The 19,101-nt window shown below is 38.7% G+C and overlaps 1 protein-coding gene across 1 annotated transcript; it reads right to left on the minus strand.

The window, feature by feature from the left end:
- Positions 1-4,763: 4,763 nt before the first annotated feature.
- Positions 4,764-18,899, minus strand: LOC127633072 (solute carrier family 35 member E1-like). Its single transcript, XM_052111945.1, has 6 exons — positions 18,547-18,899; positions 15,697-15,767; positions 15,420-15,557; positions 14,878-15,003; positions 11,360-11,605; positions 4,764-8,247 (listed from the first exon to the last, which is right to left on the minus strand). The coding sequence occupies exons 1-6, from the start codon at positions 18,875-18,877 to the stop codon at positions 8,035-8,037; spliced, it is 1,125 nt and encodes a 374-aa protein (XP_051967905.1). The 5' UTR covers positions 18,878-18,899; the 3' UTR covers positions 4,764-8,034.
- Between the last annotated feature and the right edge of the window lie 202 nt (positions 18,900-19,101).

The following is a 19,101-nucleotide window of genomic DNA, read 5'->3' on the forward strand; positions in this document are numbered from 1 at the left end:
ACTGGCTGCATCCCTACCTGGTACGGCAACAGCACTGCTCTCAAACGCAAAGCCCAGCAAAGGGTGGTGCGAACTGCCAGACACATCATCGGAGGTGAGCTTCCCTACCTTCTTGCTCTTACATGCTTTTTCAGATCTGCCCTCAAATGTTCTATCGGATTGAGGTCTGGGCTTTGTGATGGCCACTCCAATAATTGATTTTGTCCTTAAGCCATTTTGCCACAACTTTGGAAGTATGCTTGGGGTCATTGTCCATTTGGAAGACCCATTTGCGACCAAGCTTTGTCTTCCTGGCTGATGTCTTGAGATGTTGCTTCAATATATCCACATAATTTTCCTTCCTCATGATGGCATCTATTTTGTGAATTGCACCAGTCCCTCCTGCAGCAAAGCACCCCCACAACATGATGCTACCATCCTCGTGCTTCATGGTTGGGATGGTGTTCTTCAGCTTGCAAGCTTCTCCCTTTTTCCTCCAAACATAATGATGGTCATTATGGCCAAACATTTACATTTTTGTTTCATCACACCAGAGGACATTTCTCAAAAAAGTAAGATCTTTGTCCCCATGTGCACTTGCAAACTGTACTCTGGTTTTTTATGTTACTTTTGGAGCAGTGGCTTCTTCCTTGCTGAGCAGCCTTTCAGGTTATGTCGATATAGGAGTAATTTTACTGTGGATATAGATACTTGTCTACCTGTTTCCTCCAGCATTTTCACAAGGTTCTTTGCTATTGTTCGGGGATTGATTTGCGCCTTTCTCACCAAAATACGTTCATCTCTAGGAGACAGAATGTGACTCTTTTCTGAGTGATATGATGGCTGCGTGGTCCCATGTATTGTTTGTACAGATGAACATGGCACCTTCAGTGTTTGGAAATTGCTCCCAAGGATGAACCAGACTTGTGGAGGTCCACAATACTTGTTCTGAATTTTTCTTCTGACCCAATATAATTGTGATAAGATGTCCTAAACGACTTGCCAAAACTATAATTGGCTAATATTAAATCTGTGGATTGCTTAAAAAATTTTTTTAATGACTTCAACCTAAAGCGTATATAAACTTCTGACTTCAACTGTATCCATCCATCTTTTTAAAACTTTTAAACAAAGGCTTGGTCAAACCAACATTTGTCTCGACAAGACTTATCTAGTTTAACATTGATCCATTAAATCAAATGACTATACAGGCATATTAACACAATACTTTGTGGCAAAGTTAATAAATATGATCTTACATGACTGAATCAACTTGACTACATTAGTTTACATCAACAAAAGCTCTTATAAATAGATTTTTAAGTTAAAAACAGCACTGTTTCATTTATTACAGATGAGTGATAAATAAATAATAAATTTTTGACTAATTACACTGGAAATATTTGCTTCATTTGGTAACATCAAAATTAAATGGTTCTATTGAAGGTAAAAATATTATTTAACATCACTGAATCAACCTGGTCACATATTCAACACTAAATTGAATGCAGGTTACGACTTTTTACAATTGACGCTCATATCTGGATCATGTATCAACAGCATTTACAAAACACAGTGAAAAATTCAGCAAAATATTGCCATCATTTAATATTTAAGAAATAAAATCTGCTTAGTAAAAATGTGAGATCTAAGGATGAAGGGAAAGCAGTTATAGGATTTTCACATTACGCTGAACATTGGGTTAACATCTTTTTTTTTTTTTTTTTTTAACCCGTACTTGGTTACACAAGGCGTGTTTCAAAACCTAGCGAGCTGTCTAGATAAGCAGCACTTTTGTCATCATGCCCAAAAATGTTGCTGACAAAGAACACAAATGTTATGCCCTAGAACGCTGTCTAAGTAGGCATCTAGGTTTTGAGACTATGTCTGTTAGTCTGTGCTGAAATAGATTATGCCAATAAATAAATAAAATAAAAATAACTTGCTGTATAAGAAGCGACTATTCAGACAGATGGACTACCTAAGTCAAATACAATATTATATATAATTCTTAAGTATGAATGAAATCAGAATTGATTAACCATTTTATCAACAGTCACTTAATGATTATAAAGGAGATTTAAAACACCCATTTACCCTAGTTTTGCTCAAAAGAGAGGATGAAGTTCGCCTTACCATGAGTTTTATTTCCAAATTTTCATATCATGAGTTTACAGCTATAGCTCACGCGACTCATGACAGGGGCCACGCGCTGGATCACTATAGGAAGTGCACCAGAGATGACTGAAGACAAATACACAGGGCCATTCTGTGCGTTTGCATACTTATCAACTGATAATGAGACGTATTATATAAAGGAGCCTACTTGTTCACATCAACTGTCAAAAACTAGTAAGTATTCTTGTCTTCCACTCACACAAACAGAAGAATTGCGAAGAACTTTGATGAATTTTATTGAAGATGACTTAAGTAATAGGATTTACTTTTTTAAATAGTGAGGAAAAAATACAGAGGATTTTGCCTTCCCTCTCTCATTTTATTGGATTAGAGAAATGTGGATGTAGTTTGTAAAGGTTTAGCTTTGTGCAGATGCTGATGGGGAGCTGGATGGTGCTCTGCTTCCCTCTGTCGGCCAGAGAGGGAAATAACACTGTTGTGTGGTAACGCATTATCTACACTCACCTAAAGGATTATTAGGCACACCTGTTCAATTTCTCATTAATGCAATTATCTAATCAACCAATCACATGGCAGTTGCTTCAATGCATTTAGGACTGCATTTAGGTCCTGGTCAAGACAAGCTCCTGAACTCCAAACTGAATGTCAGAATGGGAAAGATAGGTGATTTAAGCAATTTTGAGCGTGGCATGGTTGTTGGTGCCAGACGGGCCGGTCTGAGTATTTCACAATCTGCTCAGTTACTGGGATTTTCACGCACAACCATTTCTAGGGTTTACAAAGAATGGTGTGGAAAGGGAAAAACATCCAGTATGCAGCAGTCCTGTGGGCTGAAAATGCCTTGTTGATGCTAGAGGTCAGAGGAGAATGGGCCGACTGATTCAAGCTGATAGAAGAGCAACTTTGCCTGAAATAACCACTCGTTACAACCGAGGTATGCAGCAAAGCATTTGTGAAGCCACAACACGCACAACCTTGAGGTGGATGGGCTACAACAGCAGAAGACCCCACCGGGTACCACTCATCTCCACTACAAATAGGAAAAAGAGGCTACAATTTGCAAGAGCTCACCAAAATTGGACAGTTGAAGACTGGAAAAATGTTGCCTGGTCTGATGAGTCTCGATTTCTGTTGAGACATTCAGATGGTAGAGTCAGAATTTGGCGTAAACAGAATGAGAACATGGATCCATCATGCCTTGTTACCACTGTGCAGGCTGGTGGTGGTGGTGTAATGGTGTGGGGGATGTTTTCTTGGCACACTTTAGGCCCCTTAGTGCCAATTGGGCATCGTTTAAATGCCACGGCCTACCTGAGCATTGTTTCTGACCATGTCCATCCCTTTATGGCCACCATGTACCCATCCTCTGATGGCTACTTTCAGCAGGATAATGCACCATGTCACAAAGCTCGAATCATTTCAAGTTGGTTTCTTGAACATGACAATGAGTTCACTGTACTAAAATGGCCCCCACAGTCACCAGATCTCAACCCAATAGAGCATCTTTGGGACGTGGTGGAATGGGAGCTTCGTGCCCTGGATGTGCATCCTACAAATCTCCATCAACTGCAAGATGCTATCCTATCAATATGGGCCAACATTTCTAAAGAATGCTTTCAGCACCTTGTTGAATCAATGCCACGTAGAATTAAGGCAGTTCTGAAGGCGAAAGGGGGTCAAACACAGTATTAGTTTGGTGTTCCTAATAATCCTTTAGGTGAGTGTATATAGACTAGACAACTCTTAAGACTTTAGTTGTATTCTAGATAAGCACATTTTCAACAACAAATTAGTCTTAAATTTGGTTGAATCTGAACTCAAGTTTCTTTACTCAATCATTACCACATAAAAACACTATTTTTAAATTTGATCCTTGAAAACCTCACAAAATCAAATAATGCAATCTGTATGCAGTGCTGGATTTCAACAGATTACATACCATTTTGATTACGTAATCAGATTACAAAAACAATTAACTTGTAATTAGATTTAATTACATTTTATAATAACTGTATTCAGATTACAGTTACACTTTTATAGATTACATGTTGATATCTTGATCCCTCTAATTCTATAATCTAAATCACAAAATGCTGAACCGATTGCATTAGTGTTGTAGTTTGCAAAAGAATACATGAGTTAGTTTTAGTTTCAGTTATTGCTTTTGTACATTTATAAATGTAAATGAATGCACTTTTGTTTTTGTTTGTGGATTCACAAATATAACTGGCCTAATCTATTACCACACATGGATGCTGTTAGTCATGATAAAATTGCTGGAGTCAGATTTATTTTAAGTGCCTTTTTTTTCACTCAGAAACAGACAAATAGGGAGAAAAACACATTAAGAAAATCATATCAATTCTTAGAATTTGATCCATTAAATAGTTTCTTTTATGCATTTAATCAAAATGATACAAGTTCAAATGCATGTGAAATCAAATAAAGTGTTATGTTGGAAGTACTCAAAAAAGAATAATTTTTTCTTAAAATGATGTCTAAGAGATTACATTACTGACTACAATTTTATCAGTCATGTATTTGTAATCATTATCAGATTACAATTCTAAAGAAATCTACCCAGCACTGTCTAATGACACTAAAATGTCTTCAATTCATTTTTGACATAATTAAGAATCAGGTGAAAGCCTGATTCTTATAGGGGTTATTAATCTTAGTAAACTCCAAATAAAACAACATATTTTATAGTATTTAACACATGCATTATGGAGTTATTTCTGAGCACTAAATGTTTAAAATCTGCATTATTTAATGAAAAGGGACGTGGCAGTTATGCTCTGTTCAGCTTGAGCACCACTCATTGCTGCCTGAATCTCTCTCTCTATACATACTGAAAGTTCCTGACTGTAACAATACAGACCTATACAAAGAGGTGAACAAGCGTTACCAATTCACCATGTTTATTTTCACATTTTAAAATAAGTCATCTTACAACCTTAAGGATGACATGATAGAATGCAACAATAACCGTACCAAGGTATCTTAAAATCAAATCATAGAAACGCTGGTTGAAAGAAAAAAAGATCTCAAAGATAAATGTGACAATACATTTCCACATAATAGAACAAAAATCACAACAACTGCATGGGACTCAACAGGACTTTCAGCATTGTAGAGAGACATATGAATCTCCCGGGGGGGGTCTTAAGCAGCTGACTGAAAGTAAAAGTATTGCAAATACTACAGTAGTGCATGATATTCTGAATACAAAAGGTGAAGGGATGGTTATTACAGCTGATTATTCCAGCGCTTTGAACTTTAGGCTCAGTTTACATACAATTTCTTGGTGATATGACTAGACATCAAATCTAAAAAAAGGTGTTTACCAAGACTGTATCAAATTCTTTAAGATCCCAGTTGAAGACATGATCTGCCAGTGCCAACTCGATTTATTACATGTGATGAGTATATCGAGTTGGCACTGTGTGCCAACTCAATATACTCCTCACCTGTAATAAATACGCCCCATCACTCCAAAGTTAGTCTCTTGTGCATTTACGAATAGATTAATCAATTTCCAATTTAACAATAGCACGTAAAAATTATTTTTTTCCCACACCCCCAGTGACATCACACTATAAAAGCAATTGGTGTGAATCAATGAAAAACAAGCATACTGAACAGACATCCCACCAACAACCTTTCATTTACAGCTGCTGACCACTGCTTGACAGTTTCTTTAAAAATCTCAATATTAGAGAGACTGAAAAAGAATGTCCCATGAACCTCATCTTTCAAGACTATTTAAAACACACACACTAAAATTTTATGGTGCATTTTTAAAAAACATACATTTCAAATATATATATATATATATATATATATATATATATATATATTAGTACTGTGCAAAAGTCTTAGGCACATAAGATGTTTAACAAAATAATTTATCTTAAGATGGTTATTTATATCTTCAGCTTTAGTGTCTCAACAAGAAATAGACTCCCAAGCATTACTTTTGCAAATAGAATAGAAAAACAGGGAGCTCTGTAACTGATGTCATGGTCCCCACAGACTCCCAACTGAACATCGAGTCAGTCTGAGATTACATAAAGAGACAGAAGCAATTGAGACAGCCAAAATAGTTAAAAGAGCTGTGGCAAAAAAGAAGCTTTGAAACATCCGATCTGCCATCAACCAAGAAGAACATATGAGAATTGGTGCTGTTTTAAAAGGCAAAGGTGGTCACACCGAATATTGACTTAGCTTTTTTATATTTACTGGACTTTGTATGACATTAAGTGATGAATGAAAACTATATGTCATTATTTTTGAAGACATCCTCACTGTGCATAGTGCCTAAAACTTTTGCATAGTACTGTGTGAGAGTATATATAGATAGATAGATAGATAGATAGATAGATAGATAGAGAGAGAGAGAATATCCCCCATTTTATTTTCCCTTTGAAGAGTTATGCAAAAATGTTGCATGCTTTTTTCCTAGTTGTATCAACCTTTCCAGCATCAAGACACATTTTATGAAGAGTTTCTAACAGAAAAAAAAAGAATGCTAAAACAAAAGCATAAATTTGGAAATGAAAACGAGAACTGGTCAATAATACCAATGAGCAAGCCGACACCGAATCTGTGAAGACAGAACACTCAGAAGAAATTGAACACCTATCATTCACAAAGATCTACACTTCCCAAATCACATGTTCATTTATTCAATATTTCGGCTAATTAAATTAGTACACTCAGCTGCGTTTAACAAAATACACCAGCTTTAAATCTATTCCTTTAAAAACAGTAAAGAAAATGAAAAACAAGTCAGCAGATTCTGTACAGGCCTGTCAATGAACATAGTATGCTATAAGCAACACTCACTCACTGTCCCAATCCATTTTAGGGGGTAGAAATTGCAAAAGAATATGGCACCTTTTTACACTATTGTTCTTACCCAGCTTATCATCGCCCATGAAAAACAGCAACTAAAAAACATGTCAGGTCTGTTCCAGCCTGTGTTCAAGGAACAGAATTTAAACGGTTTTTGAAAATTGCAGAGCTCATTGTTAGATCATGCCAATTTATATTACTGACTCAACATAAGTTGAAATACCTTTATGTAACCCCATTCCCTTTGAATGTAGGAAACCAGATCATTAATATTCATTTAACTGACCCATAAGATGATGGCCATTTTAGAAGTCCATTGCAATTCTTAGCCTATTGTCTTCCATAAAAAAAGTAAATAAATAAAAACACATATTGATAATCATGCATATTAGTGTACACCATGATTCAAGTGATCTTGTATAGTGACCTCCGTCTGATTAAAACCCATCGGAATAAAAAAGTGATTCCTTTACAGATATTAGAGACATTCAAAAGGCTGTTTTCAGTCCATGATATGGCCTAACAATGCACCTTCTTCTATAAAAAATAAATACAATATTTACAAACAGGAGGCAAGAACAGAATATTGACCAATACCCTGATGCATGCATGTGTAGTGACCCAGTGTATGTTATATGGCAGCGGTCTCGCTGTTAGTCACTCACAGTAGCGCAATTGTGACGAAGACACATTGCAATCTGAAATGCATTGAAATGTATCCGTGCAAAATAAAAATCTTGATTCATTATGAGCCAAAATGCTCAAGATATCCAACATGGTTTGAAAAATCCTAGAACAGTCCTATAATTCTACACACACCACTGAGCATTTTAAGCATAAACTGCCATCGGATATTGAAGCAAGATAAGGATTCATTAAGGTTTGTAATGAAATAAATAACAGGCCTATTGAAACAACAAAACAAAAAGAGTAGGATGGCGAGAAAACATTCCTTCTCCAGTAAACTTCTATACTTCCTCGTCAAATCGAAAGACAGCCATCTGTTGTCAATTACGGAGGTCTGAAATCAGTCTTTATAGTTCTCCAAAAGTGTTTATCTCACACAACATACTGACTGGAGTTGTAGTTTGTTGTGTAGGCCTGTCGGCTGTACTGAAAGTGGTCAGTGAGCACTGTGCTCCGACCATGCTGAAAGTCTGAGCTGTGTGTGAATGGCCCGGTGCCGTTGGACTGTTTGTCGAATGAAACCATATCCTGTTCTGAAACTGGCAGAAGTTTCTTTTTGGCTTCCTGGTTGGCGTCATATTTCGCCTGGTGAGGAAAAGTAAATCGATGAGAGACATGTTTCATAGGAGTCAGCAAATCTTCACAACAGGGATGTCAATTGATAACTCAAATAAATGATCAACTGATTAAAGGGTTAGTACTCACCCTCAAGCCATCCTAGTTGTATATGACTTTCGTCTTTCAGCCAAACACAATCAGAGTTAAATTAAAATATATCCTGGCTCTTCCAAGCTTATTAATGTGAGTGAATGGTACCTTCGATTTTTAAGCCTTGCATTTCCTGTATGAGCACCACCACGTCTCCCATTCTCTCAGTCTACAGTTTACTGGGGTGGCTGTGGCTCAGGTGGTAGAGCGGGTTGGCGGTTCAATTCCAGGCCCACTCGTGTCCACATGCCGAAGTGTCCTTGGGCAAGACACTGAACCCCAAGTTGCTCCCAATGGCAGGCTAGTGCCTTGCATGGCAGCTCCACCGTCATTGGTGTGTGAATGTGTGTATGAATGGGTGAATGAGATGCTTTGAATACCGCCAAGATTAAAAAGGCACTATATAAGTGCAGACCATTTACCAGATTCTTTTGCTTGTGCCGCTGCTGCCATCTCCCAGAGTTCCTGGTTGGTGTACTCTGGTTCAAACAAATAGGGCTGGGCAAAAAAACTCAATCTCCTCTTCTCTTATATCGAAATAATCAGACATTTCTCTTTAAAAATCCTCATTGTCGTCGTCTTCTAATTCGTGACCAGCATTTTGTTTTGCTCATCTTCTGCCCTGGAGAGGAGGGTTTGGCCGATTGTCGAACCTCGAATTGAAGAGGAACAATGCGGTTTTCGTCCTGGCCATGTAATGAACGGACCAGATCTTTACTCTTACAAGGATCCTGGAGGGTGCCTGGGAGTATGCCCATCCGGTCTACATGTGTTTTGTGGATCTGGAGAAGGCGTATGACCGGGTCCTCCGAGAGAGACTGTGGGAGGTGCTGCGGGAGTACGGGGTGGGTTCCTTCTTAGGGCGATCCAATCCCTGTACGTCCAAAGCGAGAGCTGTGTCCGGGTCCTCGGCACGAAGTAGAGTTCATTCCATGTGGGGGTTGGTCTCCGCCAAGGCTGTGCTTTGTAACCAATCCTGTTTGTGATATTCATGGACAGGATATTGAGGCGTAGTCGGGGTGGGGAAGGTGTGCGGTTCGGTGGGCCGGGGATCTCATCGCTGCTTTTTGCAGATGATGTTGTCATCATCGGTCTGTGACCTTCAGCTCTCACTGGATCGCTTGGCAGTTGAGTGTGAAGCGGCTGGGATGAAGATTAGCACCTCTAAATCTGAGGCCATGGTTCTCAGCAGGAAACCGATGGAGTGTGTACTCCAGGTAGGGAAGGAGGTATTGCCCCAAGTGAAGGAGTTCAAGTACCTCGGGGTCTTGTTCACGAGTGAGGGGACAATGGAGCGGGAGGTTGGCCGGAGAATCGGGGCAACGGGGGCGGTATTGCACTCTTTGTCACGAAAAGAGAGCTGAGCCGGAAGGCAAAGCTCTCGATCTACCGGTCAATTTTTGTTCCTACCCTCACCTATGGTCATGAAGGCTGGGGTCATGACCGAAAGAACTAGGTCGCGAGTACAAGCGGCCGAAGGGTTTTTTTTGTTCTCAGAAGGGTGGCGGGCTTCTCCCTTAGAGATAGGGTGAGGAGCTCAATCATCCGCGAGGAGCTCGGAGTAGAGCCACTGCTCCTTTGCGTCGAAAGGAGTCAGTTGAGGTGGTTTGGGCATCTGGTAAGGATGCCCCCTGGCCGCCTCCCTAGGGAGGTGTTTCAGGCACGTCCAGCTGGGAGGAGGACACGGGGAAGACCCAGGATTAGGTGGAGAGATTACATCACCACACTGGCCTGGAAACACCTCTGGGTCCCCCAGTCAGAGCTGGTTAATGTGGCTCGGGATAGGGAAGTTTGGGCCCCCTGCTGGAGCAGCTGCCCCCACGACCTGACTTTGGAGATGCGGTTGAAGATGGATGGATGGATGGATGGATCTATCTTCTGCGCTTATGCATTCGTCACATCTCACCGGAGCTTATGCTACGCCTACGTCATACGCCGGAACTCAACTCTCTTGAGCGTGCAGACGGCCGTTACCGGAAGCCAGTGGTTATAGTTTATAAAGTTAGGAATATGGATATTTTTCTTACAAAAATGTATCGCATCACTTCAGAAGGCCTTTATTAACCCCCTGGAACCGTATGGATTACTTTTTTGATGGATGGATGGGCTTTTTTGGTCTTCAAAATCTAAGGTACCATTCAATCCCATTATAAAGCTTGGAAGAGCCAGGATATATAACTCTGATTGTGTTTGGCTGAAAGAAGAAAGTCATATACACCTAGGATAGCTTGAGGGTGAGTAAATTATGAGATAATTTTCATTTTTGGGTGAACTAACCCTTTAATTAATCGAATTAGATCACATGTAATCTCAATATTTGCTGATAAAAGCACCCAAATAAGGACAAATCAAATACATTACAATATAGTGGTAGATAAAAGCAGAGTAAGAAAAAGTGGCATTTGAAATGTGAGATACAGCACAATAGAACAAAAAGCAGGGATCCTCTGACATGTTTTTAGGTTAACTTTTTTAAACTTGACAGTTTTTTAAACTGCGCTGCTAATGCGACAATATGCTGCAATAAAACAGTGAGATGGATCGTATCTAGCGAATGGTTACATAGACAAACTATTAAATAAAATGCAGATGGACACAAGAATACAACCGGTGTGAACATTCCCTTAGCGTTTCACAAAATGCATGTTTTGTGTCATTTTTATTTGTATAGCGCTTAATAAATAATTAAATAATATTGTATTTAGAAAAGCAGTGAGCAAGCAGAAGGCGACTGTGGTAAGGAACACAAAAAAAATAACCTTGAGAGAAACCGTTTGCCCAAACCGACTGTTTTTAAACAGTTGTTCTATGTAAACAAATGCTAGATGGACATCTACGACCATTGTGTCAAGATAGGAAAATTCTTTATTATGGTTCGGGGGCATGAATAATTCCATAATTTTTTTAACACGTTATTTTAATATAATTAATCGAACTGAATAATACGTTAAAATACCAGTGCTATTATAAACCTTTATGTTGTAATTACCTTATTATAGAGAAAGACACCCAGTATTGCAGTCATCATGCCGATAATGTTGGAGGTGTTGACAGGGTTTCTGAGCATCAGCAGGGATATACTTATGACCATGATCCTCTTTGTTGCATTGGCTACAGCATAACTGAGTGGGCTCACCAGGTTCAGCACACTGAAAGCTATCATGTTCTGTGCAAAGTTGCAGAAACCACTGATGAGGAGCAGCACTATTGTTCCTGTCCAATTGGAAAACTCTGACTGTAAAAGAGAGAAAGATATAAAATTGTGTATTATAGATTTTAGGTCCTCTGACCTTTGAAGTCTTTTAAGCGGTTTGGGAATTTTTGCAGGGATCCCACACTCTTTGACTTATTACACATCTCCAATAAGACTCATCATTTACTCACCCTCTTCCCAACCCAAATGTCTATGACTTTCTTTTATTCTGCAAAACAAAGATTTTTAGAAGAATATCTTGGCTCTGTTGGCCCATACAATGCAATTAAATCCAGTGGTTCACATGATAAATGTGGGTAAAAAAACCCAGATCAATATTAGTCTTTATTTTCTTTTACAGTAAATCTTCAATTTCACTTTCACATTCCTTATTTTTTGTTGTTGGGTGATTCACATACTTCGTGCATATCACCACCTACTGGTCGGGGCTGGTCAAAGGTTGAGATTTATAGTAAAATAGGTATTTCTTACCCACACCTAGCACAACGCTGCTGAATACATGAATTTAACCACTGGAGTAATCTTTTATGCTGCCTTTGTGTGCTTCTTGGACCTTCAAAGTTTTGGCCACCGTTTACTTGCATTGTATGTACCTACAGAGCTGAAATACTTTTCTAAAAATCTTCATTTGTGTTCAGCGAAAATAAAAAAGGCACACACATCTGAGATGGCATGAGGTTGAGGAAATGATAAGAGAATTTTGAAGGATTGAGAGTGCGTATGCTGATTAACACGAGAGCTTGCGTGCTGGAGCGAGTGAAACTGTCTCAATCCCTCCACACACCACCTGATTGTTGAGACTCACTTTACATCATGTATACTCTGATTTTTATCTGGATGTTTATTTGTTGTTTAAATCTTTTTTTACATCTGTTTAAAGTATCTTTGCCCTACCTGTGTCTAACTGTACAGGGAGTAAGAAATACTACACAATTAATAAACAAGTCATTAATATACATTTTGAAAAACAACAAGGATATTTATCTGAATTACAGCATGTCTGAAAGTGTAAATTCACAACAATTGCCAACAAATCACGCTCCAGGGGCCACATTGTCATACTTCAAGGGCCGAGCAAGTGCTCATTCATTAAAGTAGCAGTGTATGTGCATGATGCAATTGAAAAAAGATCAGCCATGAATCTAGGCATGATAGGTGATCACATACAGTGCTGTTAAAAGATTTGCCCCTTGCTGATTTTTTCTATTTTGCTGATTTTTCATACTAAATGGTTCTACATCTTCAAACAAGATATAATTAAAACAAAGGCAACCTAAGTAAACACAAAATACAGTTTTCAAATATAGATATATATATATTTTTAAAGCAAAAAACGTTATCCAACACCAAGCAACAATTGCAACCAAATGCTTCCGATGACTGGATATCAGTCTTTCACAATGCTGTGGTGGAATTTTGGCCTGCTTTTCTTTGCAGCACTGCTTTAGTTCAGCCACATTGGAGGGTTTTTGAGCATGAAATGCCCGTTTAAGTTCCTGCCACAGCATCTCAATCGGTTTAAGTCAGGACTTTGACTAAGCCACTCTCCAAAACTTAAATTTAGCTTCTTTTGAACCATTCAGAGGTGGACTTTCTCCTCTGGTTTGGATCATTGTCTTGCTACATAATCCAACTGCGCTTGAGCTTCAACTCACAGACTGATGACCAGACGTTCTCCTTTAGGATTTTTTGGTAAAGAGCAGAATTAATGTTTCTCTCAATTATTGCAAGTCACCCTGGCTCTGAAGCAGCAAAGCATCCACACACCATCACACTACCACCACAATGCTTGACCAGAAATATGATGTACTTTTTGTGGAATTCTGTGTTTGATTTACGCCAGACGTAACGGGACCCCCGTCTTCCAAACAGTTCCACTTCTGACTCATCAGTCCACAGAACATTCTCCCAAAAAAGGTTTGAGGATCACCAAGGTGCGTTTTGGCAAAATCCCTTAATGTTCTCCAAGGTTTCACCTCACCATCCTTCCATGGATGGCATTTTTTGGATGATGTCCTTGGCTTTTTTGTGACTTCTTGTATGAGTCATTGCTGCACTCTTGGAGGAATTTTGGAAGGTCGGCCACTTCTGGAAGGTTCACTACTGTGCAAAGTTTTCTCCATTTAGAGATAATGGCTCTCACTGTGTTTCTTTGGAGTCCCAGAGTCTTTGAAATAGCTTTGTAACCCATCCCAGACTGATGCATTTCAATCACCTTTTTCCCTCATAATTTCTGGAATTTCTTTTGACTTTGGCATAGTGTTACTGGTTGGGACCTTTTATAATCAGGCCTGGATGTGCCTAGTCCAGCTGAACCCCATTCAATTCTAAATTAATAGATTTGGGGATTTAGTAACTAAGGGGGAAAATACTTATTCACACAAGCCCAGTTGGTATTGGAACTTTTTTGCTTAAAATATAATATTCTTCATTTTAAAACTTTATTTTGTGTTTACTCAGATTGATTTTGTTTTTTTTTTTTAAACAATTTAGTATGAGATATACACAAAAACAGAAGAAATCAGAATGGGGCAAATACTTTACAGCACTGTATTTAAGACGAAGATCAGCTGATTTAGATCGGTGGCCAGTTGATTGGTGCACCCCTAAATATGGGCACATTTCTGCTTCATGTTACACCCCCAAACCTTAAATAGCAGAAAGAGTTGATCAGATTGTCCATATTCCAAGCTTTTAACTGACACCTATTTTTCAAATGAGTAACTTTTTTCTCCCCTTTTCTCCCCAATTTGTAATGCCCAATTTCGAATGTGCTCCAAGTCCCCATGGTGGTGTAGTGACTCGCCTCGAAGACCGTGTCTGAGACCATCGATACGCGTCAGCGTGTTACTGCTGAGACATAACGCGTGTGGCAGCTCCACACTATTCTCCACAGCATGCACCACACGACCCACCAAGATCGAACCACATTATAGTGACCATGAGGAGTTTAACCCAACGTGACTCTACCCACCCTAGCAACCAGCCAATTGGTTGCTTAGGAAGCCTGACTGGAGTCATTAAGCATGCCCTGGATTCGAACTTGCGACTCCAGATGTGGTAGTCAGCGTCTGTACTTGCTGAGCTACCCAGGCCCCCACAAATGAGTAACTTTTAATTAATTAGCTAGCACTTCCATGATAAATGATTGAAACTTTCCTTTTTTAAAATGATCTTAACTTTATCAGCCACCATGAGCTGTAAATAATAAATTATTGTATCGGCCCACAAATTCCATATCCATGCATCCCTAAAGAATATTACTGAAACAATTTTATTTCAATTCTACTCACCAGGTCTCCATCTATCAGGAAGCTGGAGAGATCCACTAAAATCCATGTAGGGAGCATAAATAAAAGTGCATTAAAGCCCAGGACGTTCAGCAATTGCAGGTGGTGAATTCTTGTATCACGCAGGACCTAAAACACAAACAAAAACTTTTAATTCGGGGAATCTATCATATCTTTGACTTCTCTTGCAAATAACTGTAACGTACAGTCAAACTGTCATTCTTGAAAAATAAACCCCAAAAGGATGATTAGGACCCCAATGCAAAGCCTGCGGTCTTTAAAGACTCACTGACTGTATTCCTCTGCTTACTACATGGCTACAAACCAAATGAAAAATGTTAGATTTTTTTGAAATATTGAATTTTATATTAATTATAAAATATTTATAATATGAGAAGACGCACAAAAACAAACTGTAAGCAATCATTATTGAAAAATATTAAACTGCAGAATGCTGCGACCAATCTGAAACAAAGTATACTAAAAAGCCATGTAATTAGCTAAAGTAAACAAAACAAAATGTATATATACAAATAAATATGAACCTTTTTGGAGAATATGTTTTGTAAAGAGAAGCAGAGAGTGGCTGCCAGAGCGCTGATCAATCCAGAGAGGTCAAAGGACAGTTCGGTGACCGTGGCCAATAGAACACCACTAATGATGGGTATAAGAGACACATAAACCTGCCGGAAAAAAACAAGTAAATAAACATACAAATAAAACAAATGTCAGTATTAAATGTCTAAGCAATCTATAACTGTCTAAAGAATTAGAAAAAAAACTGTAAATACTATATGTATTTTGGACTGAATGAAGACAGACCTTTGTTGTTTGCTTCTCCCTCATAATGATCCGTGAAAGAAGAACCACCCAGATGGGCATGGTGGCCTTCACTGGGATTAAGGGAATGAAGAGAAAGAAGACATGCATTCAATGATCTAATAATATCAGCCATTAGACTAGTCACATGTTCTTCTTTAAAGCCTTGCACCTCTCAGTTGCTACAGTCATGTCCTCTGAAACTTTCATATCCTCACATTCTCCTGCTGACTCCTGCACTAATGCTGCTTCATGTTTAAAACAGCTGTTCTCTCTGGCAGAACAAACTCATATCACAGGCCAATTGACACTAAAAGGCAACCAAAAAAAAAAACAGCAAAGCGAAAGAGCAAGTTCTCACTTCAACAAAACGTTCTAAATGGCACTTGCTGTCTAATACATTTTTATTTATTGTACAAACTTTTTCTATGTAAACACAAACACAATAAGAACTATATCCCATTAAAGGGATAGTTCACCCAAAAACTCTAATCATTTACTCACCCTCATGATATCCCAGATGTGTATGACTTTTTCTTCACCAGAACACATTTGAAGAAAATTAGTAAAATATCTTAGCTCAGTAGGTCCTTAAAATGCAAGTGAATGGAGATTTTTCTTTTGAAGCTCCAAAAATCACAGACAGTCAGCAAAAACATCATCCATACGACTCCAGTGGTTAAATTAATGTCCTCTAAAGAGACACGATTGCTTTTGGTGCAAAAAGATTTAAGTGCTTTAACTCACACATGGAAGAGCAGCGCTATTTACAAGAGAGGAGGAACGCAGTACAGTAGTGGCTTAGATCTGTATTTATCTTTCTTTACTCACAATGGTGCATTTGTGTACTTATCCCAGATGTCTCAACCGAGTGGAGAACGTGCGATTACATTGCGTATCATGGCAACGCAAATACTTCACACGAGAGACCTCTTGGACTCCAACCCTCTCGTGAAGCTTACCCTCGCATTGGATTAAAGTTAAAAAAAGCGCAGAAATATTTATCTTTTTTCCACACCAAAAGTGATCGTATCACTTTAAGACATTAATTTAACCACTGAAGTTGTATTGATGACGTCTATGCCAAATATCTGTGATTTTTGGAATTTCAAAATAAAATCTCCATTCACTTGCATTTTAAGGACCTACTGAGCAAAGATATTATTCTATTTTTCTTCAAATGCGTTTTGGTGAAGACATACACATCTGGGATATCATGAGGTTGAGAAAATAATGATATAATTTTAATTTCTGGGTGAACTATCCCTTCAAGGTCGGTGCCAGTTCATGAAACAATGGCATTTGTAATACTTCTACCCACAGGTTATACGACTGTTATACCCAACCTAATTGCTGGCTGCTTTTAAAAGGATCTTATGCATTGTTAAAAATCACTGTAAATGAATGTTGTGTATATTTTGCAATGCTGCTCCCATTGAAAGATAATTTGGACATTTTTATTCGTTATCAAACGTTAGTGGAAAATGTCTATAAAGGTGATGAATGACATCTGTGTGAACTTCTGGGGAACTGACTTCATATGTTCACTAAAATGGAACCAGTCGGTTAATATGCACTCATGATTTCTTTGCCAGAATTGATAAAAATGAAATAGTAAGTAACAGTAGAATAGTATGGTAATACTTTACATTAAGGTTCCATTTGTTAACTACATTAATTAACATGAACTAACAATGCACTATATGTTATAGCATTCATTAATCTTAGTTAATTTCAATGTATACAAATAAACTGTTAAAATCAAAAGTTGTATATAAAGGTGCACTCAGTCATTGTGTGTGTGTGTTGTTTTGGACTTACACACTGACACCTAGATGCTTGGATGTAGCGTAATTCAAAATAATTTGTTTTCAGTTTCAGATGCCATTATAGTCATTCACTATACACAAGTAGCTATGAATAATTTAATCCAAGAGTGAAAGTGTCCAATAGCAAGATGGTTACTGAGATAAAGTGAGTAGTATTCGGCTGATCATGCGATTCCAACATGGCTGCCCCCATGAGGGGACCCTCTCCATGTAGAATACAAAACAGCTTTTATAAGGTTACTAGTTCAACTGGAGTCTTCATCTTATGTGAGTGATCATGATTGTATACATGCGTATTCAAATTTACAATTCAATTCTAAAAGAGCACAACTTTTTTAATGAGAAAATAATTACTTAAGTGAATCTTTAATGATAAGCTTGCGAGACAAGCCATTTCATTAGCAACACGTGCACAAGTATGCCGTGCTGTTGCACATTTGACATCAAAATTGGACATTTGCTGACTTTTTTTTATTAGTGTTTTAACTACTAGTGTAATAACACTAGTAACAATGCATGCCTCTAACCTAATGTAAACAAAATGAGCTGAGGTACAAAAATGTACACGTTTCACACCTCTCAAACTAGACCGGTGTGTATTAAAACCCAAAGGCTGTTTATAGAGAACAGCGACAGTCCTGCAGGTGGATGATGTGGCAGGATGAATTAAGAGAGCGGAAGTGACGTAGTCTGGGAGATTGCTTTTAAAAAGTCAAGACTGTTATCAAAGCACAGGCTTAAATTAGCAAGTAAACCCCACGAGTCACGCATTAAATTAAACATTACGTCCAGACATTAAAGTGGACGTTTAAATGTCATATAAACGCAGAGTTGGAGGTTCACAGCTGTGCTTTGCGGTTAAATGATAGACAGCGTCACAGTCGTTACTACGAACATTAGCATAAACTCAGTGAAGCAGAAACGTTCGGATTGGTTCGACTGGCTTCGTTTATGTTCGTTGCAATTAAAGGATCGGGCCTGTTATACAAATCACTGTGGATCAATATAGCGATATGAATCTCACCAGTATGCGCGTAAGACACCGGAACCTTCCATATGCTGAAATGGGCCGAAACGGAGGCGAAGTATTTCCCGAATGCGAGCGGCAGAATGAACCAGCGGTAGTAACTAGCCGACACCTCCGTACGCTGGACGCCCCAGGCGCGCAGCAGCGGTGGCAGAAACACGATGATGGAGAGGATGTGGAAAAGAGAGACAGTGACCGGATAGGGGAAGCTGTTTAGGATAATTTTGTTGATCACGTTGCCGCCAGAACTGACGGTGTACCAAAATAAACACAACACTGCGATTCGCATCCCCTCCCGCACAGGCGGGCGCTGCTCCACCACGGCCATCTTTCACCAAATGCCGCGACACGAAAAGCTACATAGGACGAATCATGGAGTGCGAGAGTCACGTGACAGGCCGGGCCTCCATAGAAAGTACTTGACGTCAATTTGTAGGCGAACCGGACATTTTTCCAAACTCGAAGTAAACGATTGCAGGGTAAACTTCAACAACGATGAATGGGAGATCACAGCAAAAAATATTTTCACTTACCCATTTGCTTAAAAAAAAA

This window comes from Xyrauchen texanus, chromosome 39 (genome assembly GCF_025860055.1).
Source record: "Xyrauchen texanus isolate HMW12.3.18 chromosome 39, RBS_HiC_50CHRs, whole genome shotgun sequence".
Lineage (NCBI taxonomy): Eukaryota > Metazoa > Chordata > Actinopteri > Cypriniformes > Catostomidae > Xyrauchen > Xyrauchen texanus.